Here is a 13,224-nt window from a genome sequence, read left to right on the forward strand (position 1 = left end):
GCTGAAAGCCCTATGAAGCGGTATATAAGTCTAACTGCTACTGCTATTGCTCTTGCTATAAACTTGGGGAAATGGGCTCCAAAAAACCCCCAGGGATCTGATCCTCTGCTACATTTATAACCACCATGTAACACCATAAAAGACACCATGTCTTTTATTCCAGTCTGCATATTTCAGATTCAGTTCAGGTGAATTCCTAGAAAAAGGATATGAGGTCTGAACACAAATTAGTGCTGGTTTTCAGGATAGCCTCCTGGCAACCGAGGTAAGCTTCTATTGGAAATTTATTTTTCAAGAAAGACCTATTCATATGAGCATATTGCAAGCTATGGGTGGGAATCTTGAGGCTTGGCCCATAGAATTGCCAAGAGTCGGACTCAGTGAAATGGATCACCTCGTCATCATCACCTACCACAAAGCCTCTGCAATTGTCATTTAGCAGCACAGCTTCACAAAGAAATGCCCTCTCTCACCCTTCAAATTTTAGGAAAAGGAGGAAAAATGCATCCCTGTTGCCTTTGGCAAGTTTTTCACTACTCTTTGATTTGAATGACAGTGACTTTTAATTCTACCAGAATACTTTGGTTTAGTTATTATCCATCACCTTGAGGACTTATATTATCAGAAATAGCATTGCACACATGTAATAATAATAATAATAAAGTATATGCATGCAATTTAGAAGTAATTAGTTTGTCTGAAATGGGACAGGTTTGTGTGGTGATCACAGAGAGTTTTCAGGGAGAGAATTTTGAACTCTGAATGAACCTAACAGGCTTGTCAGACTTCCGACAAGTGGAGAAATCATAGGTGTCTTCTTAACAAGCACTTTCTCAACAAGACACTTGGAATATTGGAGTGCCATTTCTGGATAGTCTCAATTTTCCTGTTAACTCCTGCATGTACACAGAGAAGGCAGGGAGTAAAGGTTTTGCCATGTTTTATAGCTAAATTGAGAAGCCACACTGAACAGAGCTGGACTTCTATCTGATATTGTAAAAAAGAAACATCTGGAGAAAGCAGCAGGAGAAAAAAAATTATGCACTGGAAGCGTGGAAATCTCAAAAAGCTTAAGAGACCATTGGATGGAAAATTTCACTCTTCCCAGGATGATGTCCATGTGGAAACTTTTCCTTAGAAGTTGAACTACTACAGAATATCTCCCTAACTGGTTTTGATATTCTGTTTACCTGTTTTTGCATCCCAAGGAACTCTGATTCCTAATCGTCTATGGAGTTTCTTGAGATATTTCAGACAGCAATACCTCAGAATCTCGTAAAAACAAGATGAAAAAATAGTTTTCAACAGTTTTCAAACTGTTGAAAAGTCTCTACTTCCCTTTCTTTTGCAAGTAGGAAAGAATAATAATATTTCTTCATTGACCACATGTAAGACCAAAAATGAGTAAATACTCTGAAAAAACTTTATTTCACTAAGGTTTTGACCAGAGGTGGTATTCAGCAGTTTCTGACCAGTTCTGGAGAACCGGTAGCGGAAATTTTGAGTGGTTCGGAGAACCGGTAAATACCACCTCTGACTGGCCCCGCCCCCTATCTTATCTCTGCCTCCGAAGTCCCAGCTGATCAGGAGGAAATGGGGATTTTGCAGTAACCTTCCCCTGGAGTGGGGTGGGAATAGAGATTTTACAGTATCCTTCCATGCCCATCAAGTCATGCCTACCAAACCATGGATGCCCACCAAGCCGTGCCATGCTCACCAAGCCACACCCACAGAACCAGTAGTAAAAAAATTGAATCCCACCACTGGTTTTGATCCTAACCCTAATAATTGCTCTCCAAGTAGTTGGGCCTGCTTGCTTCTAGGAGCAGAGTACTTCCTTTCCAGGGGTGGGTTTCAACCGGTTCGCGGCGATCCCTGCGAACCGGTTGGTCGGCGAACCCGGAAGTAAGTAACTTCCAGGAACGGCGAAGGGCACACCCGCCCGCGCTCCTTACCCGGTTTTGACGAGTTCTGCGCTTCCACGCATGCGCAGGACGCATACAGCGCCTGCGCGATCCTCCAGGAGCAGCTGGAGCATCGCACAGACGCTAGTACGCATGTGTGCGCCGCGCGCATGCACACACGTGTCGCATGCATGCACGAGGACGCTGCCAGCCCCGTTCCAACCGAACCTGTTGGAACGGGGCGAGAAACCCACCCCTGTTCCTTTCTTCCCTGGACCCTCCTTCTCAGCCCCTTCTCCCCACCAGTAGCCCTGGCAAAAGCTAGAAGGGGTGTTTGAGCAGCCTGTTCTATCTTTAACCAGGGTTGTAGGACCAGAAGAGGCCGTAGATTCTTCCCAATCTCTGTAGAGCACCTGTAAAGAATCCCATCAAACTGGGTTTCTTACTTCAAGGAAAAAGTCTGCAAAGTACCACGTAGTCTAAATGTACATTGTATTTATTTTGTAGCATTTAAGTCTGCACTATTTACAACTGATTTTAGGCTGCAGCTCACATTTGGAATTTAAGACAGTAGAGCCAACACCTTTGGAAACCATCTATGTGCACATATGGCATGTAAGTTGAGTTATTACAAAGAAAAGGAAATGGCGAGAAAAGAAACGGCTGCCTTCATCCAGGAGGTACCCTAGGCCAGTTCTGCAAATGATGAATTCCTCTGCAAAACCCTCCATTTCTTAGGTACCAGGATGAAGACTCTTTTGAGTCAGGAACATAAGCCATAAAGTTCCACAGTAAGTACTGAAAGTTGAGCAGCTTCATCTTTCACGAGAGCTTTGGCGCCATTAAAGGTTCTATTCCTCATCCCTTTCACAGACTCCTTCATCTTCCTCTGGAAATGCCAGGTCCTTCTGGGTTTTTAGATGCTTAATTCCTGTAAATACAAAGACCAGAGTTAAGATTTAATGTTTGCACTCAAGGTATGTAATCTGCCCAGCAGGCTAACAGCAAGAGTAGCAGCAAAATGGCAAAGGGATTGTGACCTATGAAAATGGTGGTGTTACCTTTGTAGTCCATTGCAAAGATAGAATTGAGTCTGATGTCAGAAGGGCATGGATGCTTTTTGTAACCTGTCATTCTCTCTCCCTCCTCTCTCTCTTTCCTCTCTCTCTCCCCTCTGCCCTCTCCTGCTCCCACTCCTTTTCCCTTTCCCTCTCCCTCTCCCTTTTTGCCACAGTAATAACAAGAAAAGCAACAACAGCAAAAGCAATAACAGGGAAGAAATCTGAATTGGTTCAGAGTATAGTGAAAGAGGACATAATCCTTTTTTCCCCAATGCTAAGGGTTCCACCACAAAAGCGCGTAGGACAAAAGCGCGCTCGACAAAAGCGCGCTGTGACGTCATCACAGCGCGACGAAAAAGTTCAAAAAAATGTAAAAATAAAGCTAAAACCTTCCCCTAACCCCCCCAAACCTAACCCTAAACCTAACCCTAAACCTAACTCTTAACCTAACCCTAAACCTAACCCTAAACCTAACCGTTAAAGTAACGAAAAACCTAACGCTAACCCTTAACCTAACCCTAACGCTAACGCTAACGCTCTAAAGCTAACCCTAACCCTTAACCTAACCCTAACCCTAACCCTAAACCTAACCCTTACCTTTATGTGAATCGGCTTGTTTTAATTTAATTTTTATTAATTTTTATTTGAATTTTTCGATCTTTTTCGTCGCGCTGTGATGACGTCAAAGGCGCGATTTTGTCGATCGCCCTTTTGTCGTCCGCGCTTTTGACGGGTCACAATGCTAAGCACCTTAGCTGATTTCAGGAACTAAATAGGGTTAACCCCAGGGGTGGTACTGACTTACCTTTCCTACTGGATGGCAAATGTGAGTGTCTGTGCATGCGTTCCACCTTCCGTGTATGTACTTTGCCTAAAAAAAGGGCCTAAATGGGATGCCATAGAACCGGGGCAGGTGGGTGGGGCCACCCGCGATTCCCGCTACTGGTTCAGGCAAACCGGTCAGAACTGGCAAAATACCACCTCTGGTTAGCCCTAGTTAATAACTGGCTGAGATACTGGTGCTATTGATTGGATAAATACAGTACCTCCCCCATCCAATAGCAAGTAATGGAGAGAGAGAGAGAGGGAGGGAGGGAGGGAGGGAGGGAGGGGGAGGGAGGGAGAGAGGGAGGGAGGGAGGGAAGGAAGGAGGGAGGGAGGAAGGAAGCTGTATTTACAGATATGTCAAAGAATGTGGAAGAAGATTGTTCTACTCATTCACTTTTTATTTTTAGTTTTGGTGAGACCATCTTTAAACTGCAGCCCTTTATTTGCTTCTTTCACATAACACGTTTAAACTGGCAAATTGATGGCAATCTAATTGTGAAGAACATGGCTCTTGGTCAACAGTCCTTCAAATAAGCAGAACCATCTGTGCAGAGCTCTGAATGTCCATTAGGGGGGATGCAGAAAAGTCTAACCCTTTGGTGCCATCTCGTGGCTACCTGAATTTCTACCATCTAGGTATAGTAGACCTGTCTTTAAGGTGAATTTAATATTGGAAAATGACAGCTTTAAAAAAACCCAAGTAATTAAAAATGCTATCAGTCCTCTCCTTATTTGTTTCCACCATGCCCTGAACTTCTCTGGTGCAGCGTATTGTGATGCAGAGAATGGTGAGAACTGGTGATGTGGTAGGTCTCTGCTCATGCTCTGCTACCCCTTTTGTCCTCTGCTCAGTTTGTAGTCCTCATTGTACACTCTGAGTGCAGAGTTTTGCTTTTGTTTAAGGATATTTTTTTCACTTCTTGCCATCTGTCTTCTGGCAAGTCCCCCAATAATGCTATGATTTCCCTGGATCCATCTTTCTCTTCTACTCTGTCACAATTCATTTGCACCCTGAGGTTCATGCCTCCAAAATTATTCTGCCTAGCTTTCTCCCAAAATCAGAAACACAAGAAAGAATAACTCAATATTTGAGACTTAGTTTGCTTCATATCTAACATTTGAGATGACTCCCTCCTTCCTTTTCCTTCAGGACTTTGATTTCACTGGAGATCATTTAATTAATCCAGTAGATGTTAATGGAGGAGAGCAAGAATGCCAGCCATTGTGCATTAAGGAGACATGAATAACACTTTGTACTGCTGATGCATGTTAGATTAAGTCAACCCCCCTCCCACAAGCTTCTTTCCATATTCAGGATAAATTATCTGTGCAAATGAGGTAACTTCCTGCATATTTGCAGCCAGATTACAATGTCTCCAACAGGGAGCCTGAAACCTGACATCTGGTTTAGTTCATTCAACCAAAGTAGAAGAAACTGACATTGAATAAGCTTTAATTTTTTTAATACTTCTACTTTACTATACTACTTTACTATAGATTCCTCAGGCTTAAAATAATGCATATGTTACCCAAATCAGGAGAGGGGAGAAAAAAGCTTTATACATTCAGGTAATATAAACTCAAGGCCACTCAGAGTCATGGCAAACAACTTTGATAAATAAAAATAAATCAAATAAACTTCACTACCAGTGGACAGATTGATTTCATGGTTACCGATAGGTGCCAAATTTCCACAGACCCATGGAATGGCCCCACTTAACAAATACATACCATTCCTTTCAGTGGGAGGAATGAGTTCTCTATTTGTATTATATTTCAGTGTGAATCAATTGTATGGGTCAGATAATATCCAGAAGGCATCCAAAGTGAGCAGAGAAATAGCAATAGCACTTACATTCATATACCACTTCATTGTGCTTTTACAGCCCTCTCTAAGTGGTTTACAGTGTGTATTGCCTCCAACAGCCTGGGTCCTCATTTCACCCACCTTGGAAGGAAGGAAAGCTGGATCAACCTTGTGCCTGGTGAGATTTGATCTGCCAAACTGCTGGCAGCCGGTGATCAGCAGAAGCAGCCTGCAGTACTGCTCTCTCACCACTGTGGCAACACGGTTCTCACTCTCACTCTGACTCCTCTCTGTAGATCAGAGGTGGGTTCCTACCAGTTCGCACCTATTCGGTAGAACCGGTTCGTCAAATCTACCGAACCGGTTAGAAGAAGGTTCCACCAGTGGACCTGGAAAGCAGGCCACACCTACAGAAGAGGTTCCCAAAAATTTTGAAACCCACCACTGGTCCTTGGATATGATTATTCTACACTATCATGCTCATATTTATAAAGCTCAGTGCCTCTGTGAAAGGTAAGGATGACTACTGCGTTTGTGGTGCAATCAGAACATTGTGTGTGTTGAAGTTGTTTTAACGCAAACCAAAGATGCCTTTTAAAAAACAAGTTTACATCATATTCTTATGCATGCCAGTGCTGTGTGTGAGGTAATTTAAGGTGGTTCTGACAAGTGTCGTCGGCATCATCATATCCGGTCACATGGGTGGCAAGCCACTTCCACAAAGGAGGCCACACCCACAGAGTAGGTTCGAACAATTTTTGAAACCCACCACTGCTGTAGATATACCACAATAATAATTTTTGGCATCAGGGCAAAATAAACTTAATTTCTTTCTTAGATTTAGGGTGGACTTTTTTTAAGAAAGTGGTCTTCAGCACACAAATGCTGAAGTTTCCTTTATTTATTATCGTTTTGAAAACAGATCTGCAAGAGGACTTATGAGATCCAATTCCATGAGGGTTGCTGAAGGGACACTCTCTCTCCTCTACTGCACTGTCTTTGCTCAGTGCAATAGATTTTATTTTTCCATTAAAAAGAATCAGCAACACAACGTACAACCTAGTTTCCTGCCTAACCCGGACTCAAGACCAGCAGACAGCAATCAGTCACCTCAAAGGTGCTTTTTCAAAAGGCAATTGGATTGTTGCCTTTTGAAAAAGCACCTTTGAGACAACTATGACCTGGATGACTGAGAATCTCCACAGGCATTTTTAGGCTGTTCTTTTCCCCCATCTATTTTCAGCTACTCAGCTGAAATGAAGGGAGTAAACAGTATGGGAAACTAAGGGAATAGCTGTACTTAGTCATTTCAGCTTTGACCTCATAACAGAATACCTTATACCACCAGCCTTGAAATTTTGGGCTTAGATAACTTAGAACTACGTCACCTTTGCTCTGACCTGAGCGTAGTACACAAAATTATCTGCTACAATGTCCTACTTGTCAATAACTACTTCAGCTTCAACCGCAACAATACAATAGCATACAATAGCTACAAACTTAATGTAAACCTCTCCAAACTCGATTGCAGAAAATGCAACTTCAGCAACAGAGTGGTCAAGGCCTGGAATGCATTACCTAATTGCTGTTACATCACCAAACCCCCATAACTTTAACCATAGACGGTCTACTGTTGACCTCACCCCATTCCTAAGAGGTCTGTAAGAGGCGTGCATAAGCCCACCAACGTGCTTAGCATCCCTGTCCTCCTGTCCCCACTTATTCTTATCCATTTCCTGTATTCATAGTCGTGCTTATACTTATATCTGTTATCTTATACATGCTTGACAAAATAGATAGATAAATCGATAGATAGATGGTGTTTTAAGTTTAAACCAATTTAAGAAAATCTAGTCTAGACCGACACCCTTAAATGTTTTTTACGTATTCAGTCCAGCGAGCAGACAACCAGATCCTCCCATTAAATGGTTCCCTGGCCATTTTGTCTGTGGGGATTCTGAGTCATCCAGACCAAGTCAGACCCACCCAGTCAAAACTAATCCTCCCATCGCCCCCACCATCCTTCCAGAACCGATGAAGCTTCTTGGATGAGGAGCAAAACATTTGCTTCTTCCTCGAGAGAAAAAAAAAACACCAGTCCAGTTGCCTTTTGAAAGAACACCTTTGAGATACCACCATTCTCTTTCTGGAAATCAATGTCCTTAGGGAAGGCCAGTCTATTTACAGCCATTCTGTCTAACCATGCAAAGATTGGGTTAATTTCCCTTGTCCGTGTAAAGAGCTTCCCTAGCTGTTGTTCACAGTGAAAATATACCTACATTTGTACAAATAATGGAAAAACATGACTTGGTCTTTGACCCTGTTTAATAAAATCTCCTTTGATAAAACACTTCAGGGATTAATCTGACTACAGTCAACTTTGTCTTGAAATAGTATAGGCAGTTTGGGGTCATGAGACTTTGAATGGATTATTCGGCTGTTTTTTCTCTCTTTTTTTCCTGGATTTGTTGTGTAAAATTATCCCCTTTGCCTCTGAGTGGGACACCTAGGTCCTTCAGTAAACAGAGTGCTGAGTAGAGGGATCTTTCAGAAGGAAACTGTTCAGAAGGCCTGTGGTCTCAAACTAATTGGTGGGAAGGATAGTCCTCTTACAGTAAATTTAGGAAAGATAAAATCTTCTTCAAGTTGAGTTTGACTCCTCACTGCTTAAAGCAGGCCTCCCCAACCCCCAGTCCATGTACTGGCACCGGGCTACACTGCATGCCAGAAACAAATGAAGCCCTATACCCTCCTCAACTAAAAAAGACAAATGTAGACTTCAACGGATAATTAGAACTGCAAAAAAAGCAATTGCTACCAATCTGCCTTCCATTGAGGACTTGTACAGTGTACTGCACGAGTAAAAAGAGGGCTGAGAAAATATCTACAGACCCCTCACATTCTAGACATAAATTGTTTCAACTTCTGCCCTCAAAACAACGCTATAGGGTACTGTACACCAGAACAAATAGACAGAAGAACAGTTTATTCGGAATGCCATCACTCTGCTAAACAATGAAACCCACACCACTATCAATAATTTACTAAATTACTATTATTCTTCTCTTCTTTCCTAGTATCTACCTCTCCCCACATGACTATAACCATGTTATTTATTTCCTAATACGATTTGATAGCTTATTAGTAACATTAACGATCACTAAGTCAGTGGTGGGTTGCCAATTTTTTTACTACCAGTTCTGGCGCGCTCCTGTGCGCGCATGACGTTTCTGTGCATGTGCAGAAGTGTCCGGAAGGGTGGGCGGAGCCTCCCACTGCTGCTACTACTGGTTTGCCCAATCCGGGCCAAACTTGGAGCAACCCACGTCTGTTGTATCTTTTATTCTTGATGAGTGTATTTTATTCTCCTTATGTACACTGAGAGCATATGTACCAAAGACAAATTCCTTGTGTGTCCAATAAATAATTCTTTTCTATTCTAAAAATTATATCCACAGGATGCAGGCAGCACATGAAACCATGTCCCCTCTTGTCCCCGGAAAAACCTATCTCCATGAAACCAGTCCCTGGTGCCCAAAGGTTGGGGGCCACAGGATAAATCTTAATGCAGGAGTAGCTTGCTAGTATCTTCTTCAGCATGTTTTCTCAATTTCCTAGTTTGCATTTTTGGTAGTCATTTTTTGAAATACACACCAGGTCCAATTCCTTAGCTTTTTAAACTCAGCCAAGACCTCCTACAGGCAGCCACAGCTCCATAAACAAGCAGGGATGCTTAGGGAATCTGTTTGTGCCAAACTTCTTCATGAATGTTAATATATTTGAAGAGAACTGAGCCAAAGATAAATGTGCCATTAATTCAAACTTTTAGGTTATGATGGTGAGGGAGAAGTGGGGATACAGGTAAGAAAATAAGGCTGAAATGGTTCAAAATAATTTCTATTCTGGATATAATTTAATTTGCAATTAAATCAACTGGAATTCTGATCTTGCACAACAACAAAAAGTATCCTGCATTTTGGCACTTGAAACCTTAAGAAATATGTCCATTGGGGCACAAATTGGTTCCTTTTCACTTTAATTGCCCTCCATGAGAATCTTCTTACGTTTTGTTAAAGTCTTCCTGCTATTATGTGTCTGACAGCTACAATTAAAGGGAAAGAAAAACAAAACACCGAAAACATTATTGCTATCCAATCACAATAAATGATGGTGCAGAATGTTGGTGTGGCCACTTTTAGTGTTAACTCTGTTATCTTCCCATGAAAGGTGGTTCCTATTTTTCTACTTGCATTTTTACATGCTTTTGAACTGCTAGGTTGGCAGAAGCTGTGTCAAGTAACGGGAGCTCACTCCGTGACACGGCACTAGGGATTTGGACTGCTGAACTGCCGACCTTTCTGATCAACAAGCTCAGCGTATTAGCCACTGATCCACCACATTTTTCAAGTTACGTGGGTTCGATTCTTTGCTCCCTTTCAACATATATAAAAAGGGCTAAGAGAGACATTAAAGCATTAATTGGTTAACTAAGCAATTCTCTGCTATTCTTTATGGAATGAATTATTGGATTTTAAAGAAGCAGGATAGAAAGGTTATTGCATTGATGCTTTTAAAATTAGGAATGGAGAGGATTCCTGAAAATTCCATGGATAGATAACCAGGCAAACAAATAGATGGATGATAGAATAATTGATCCAGAATTCTGACTCAAGGCACAAATGACCAGCCTCAATTTATCAACTATTGGGCACATTATATGAAGACCTGGCTCCCTTGGGAAGTCCAAAATGTTTGGAAAGTTAGAAGGAACGAGGAAGATGACCAGCAACAGGTGGAAGGACTCAGTTACAGTAGTGATGGATGTTTCACTGTCCATCAGAATGTAGCTCCTGTTCCCTTATTTCAGACTGAGGTATGGAAGGAACAATAGACTTATCTGGCACAAGATGCAGGTAGCTATTTATGCATAAATTCAGTTCCACATATGCAATCAGGGTTCCTCTTCTTTCCTCCCTCTTTTCCCCTCTCCTGTTCTTCAAGTTAGTTGCAGAAAATTACACGGCAAGAATTTGTTCCGCTGATGGGTGTCCGTTGTTGGGCACAGCAGGATCCCATGAAATTATCTTCTGTGCTGAATGAACCTAACCAGGCGTGATGGGTACCAATAAAGAAATGACATTTGCAAACAATTTGTGGCGGGGAGCAAAAATTCCCCAAGTAACAGTATTTCTTTTGTATATGTTTCTCAGGATCGGTTTTTCCTGTTACAAGGCACCTATGAACTAAAACGATACACTGGAAAGACCCGTGACCTGTCAAAACCGCGGTCCACTAAAGCGCGCCCGATTAAAGCGCGTACCTGACGTCATCAGCAGCGCGACAAATACGACCGTGGGAAAAAAAGGGCGCTTTAAAAAGCGCTTTTACAGCAAGCCGGTTCACATAAAGGTAAGGGTTAGGTTAAGGGTTAGGGTTAGGTTTAGGGTTACGTTAAGCGTTAGGGTTAGGTTTAAGGTTAGGTTAAGGGTTAGCGTTAGGTTTAGCGTTAGGTTAAGGGTTAGGTATAGGGTTAGGTTTAGGGTTAGGTTAAGGGTTAGGCTTAGGGTTAGGTTTAGGGTTAGGTTTGGGGGGGTTAGGGTAAGGTTTTCACGTTATTTTTAAGTTTCCCACTCACAGCATGCTGTTTTCGTCGCGCTGTGATGACGTCACGTACGCGCTTTCGTCGAGCGCGCTTTAGTCTACCGCGGTTTTGTGGTGGAACCGGAAAGACCATCATATTTCCGTGTAGCTTATGCCAAACTGTCCAAAAAGAATAACAGTATTTGGGTTTTTTCGCTTTTGTTTTTATAGCTCCCTCCCCACCAACTCTGGCCCACTTGAATATAGATCTGCAGAGCACTGGCAATAAACAAAGGCATCAAAAAATAAATGTGTAAGTGAGAACAAATAAAATGAGAATGATTCCATGTCTTTGGGATTAAAGCCAAATACATTTAGCTAAACACATATATAGCTGGGGTGCTGGACGGGAGTGATGGAAAGAAGAGGGGGGGGAAATGCACATTTATGGAAGTTACACTTTTTTATCTATATTCGTTTTAAATATAGGTCTGGGACTTTGTCACATTTGTCTTGAACACAAAAGGGGAACATCCAGTGCTTGGAGAGCCAGGGGAAGAAGCAGAGTTAAGAAATATTCCTCAATGGGGAGAATCTGACTACCATAAAGGGTGGCTAGTACAAGCGGTGATTTTTGACTCTCTTGTTCTATAAATTGCAGTGCTGAGAATTTAGCAAAATGTACCTCAGGGTCAGAATTGATTCAGCTATTCCTTTCTATAATGCACCTGAGGCCTTAAGACTATTATCCTACTAACAAACCATTAAGAGCTTTTATATGTCATAAAACTGCTTTAGTCAGAGCTACTTTATTTTAATCACTTTGTCCCTATATAGCCATTATTAGAATCAGCTGTTAGCTAACACCTGCCTTGGCATTTATAGGGGGGGGGAGTTAAAGAGGCTGACCAACAACAGTAGTAGCACTTCGATTACATGCCACTTCATAGTGCTTTACAGCCCCTCTCTAAGTGGTTTACAGAGTCAGCCTATTGCCCCCAACAATCTGGATCCTCATTTTACCCATCTCAGAAGAATGGAAGGCTAAGTCAACCTTGAGCCTGGGGAGACAGCAGTCAGCAGAAGGAGCCTGCAGTACTCCATTCTAACCACTGTGCCACCAACCGCTCTAGTTCAGTTATAGGAAGCTTGCTGGCCGATTGTGCATTTGCAACCGGGCTAAAGAATTTTGCATGTGGGCCCATTGCTGGAATAAGGAAAAGCAATGTGGCATTTTTGCTTAAGCTGTGGTGAAAAACGTCCACGCAAAGATCTGGAGGTAAAAGTTCATAGTTAGCATATTTTAAAAAATACACTTAGAGGAGGAGAATTTAGCTAATTAAGTGCACCTTCCCCTCCTTACTATGGAGTGTTAGCTTAAATTGTGCATGTCTTCAATAATTCAGAGAGAAAGGGATGAAATATCAGGAAATGTTGGTGTCTATTTGTGGTTCTATGGTAGAAAAGCATCTTGTTGAATATCAGCAGACACCCTGGATTTGAACTATGGATCCAAGGGTCCCTCTTTACTTGGGCACAGAAATAAAGTGTTGAACCCAATTTTCTCTCTCTCCTTGTGATTATGGGCTCAGATTGTACTGAGTAAATTGAACTCAATGGCTTTACAGAAAAAAACATCATAAGGATTTAGGTGTGATTATTAGGAAAATAATATATCCTGTGCAGGGGTGGGTTTCAACCGGTTCGCAGCGGTCCCTGCGAACCAGTTGGTCGGTGAACCCGGAAGTAAGTAACTTCCGGGAACGGCGAAGGGCCCACCTGCGCGCCCGCGCTCCTTACCCGATTTTAACGAGTTCTGCGCTTCCACGCATGCGCAGGACGCATACAGCGCCTGCGCGATCCTCCAGGAGCAGCTGGAGCATCGCACAGACGCTAGTATGCATGTGTGTGCCACACACGCGCATACACGTGTGCGAGGACACCGCCGGCCCCGTTCCAACCAAACCGGTTGGAACGGGGCGAGAAACCCACCCCTGATCCTGTGCGATCTTCTGATCAAGGACTATAGAGCAGAAGTTTTGAT

General features: G+C 42.5%; 1 protein-coding gene across 2 annotated transcripts in view; it reads right to left on the reverse strand.

The window, feature by feature from the left end:
* Positions 1-2,390: 2,390 nt before the first annotated feature.
* PPP1R1C (protein phosphatase 1 regulatory inhibitor subunit 1C) overlaps positions 2,391-13,224 on the reverse strand; it is a 54,810-nt gene continuing 43,976 nt past the window's right edge. For both annotated transcript variants that reach the window (XM_014056918.2, XM_014056925.2), the window contains exon 5: positions 2,391-2,835. In XM_014056918.2, coding sequence (XP_013912393.1) covers positions 2,756-2,835 — 80 coding nt within the window. In that variant the 3' untranslated portion in view covers positions 2,391-2,755. The remainder of the gene's footprint in view (positions 2,836-13,224) is intronic.

The sequence above is a fragment of the Thamnophis sirtalis genome, unplaced genomic scaffold (genome assembly GCF_051295495.1).
Source record: "Thamnophis sirtalis isolate CommonGarterSnake01/CBP01778 unplaced genomic scaffold, rThaSir2_p1.2 scaffold_1, whole genome shotgun sequence".
Taxonomy (NCBI): domain Eukaryota; kingdom Metazoa; phylum Chordata; class Lepidosauria; order Squamata; family Natricidae; genus Thamnophis; species Thamnophis sirtalis.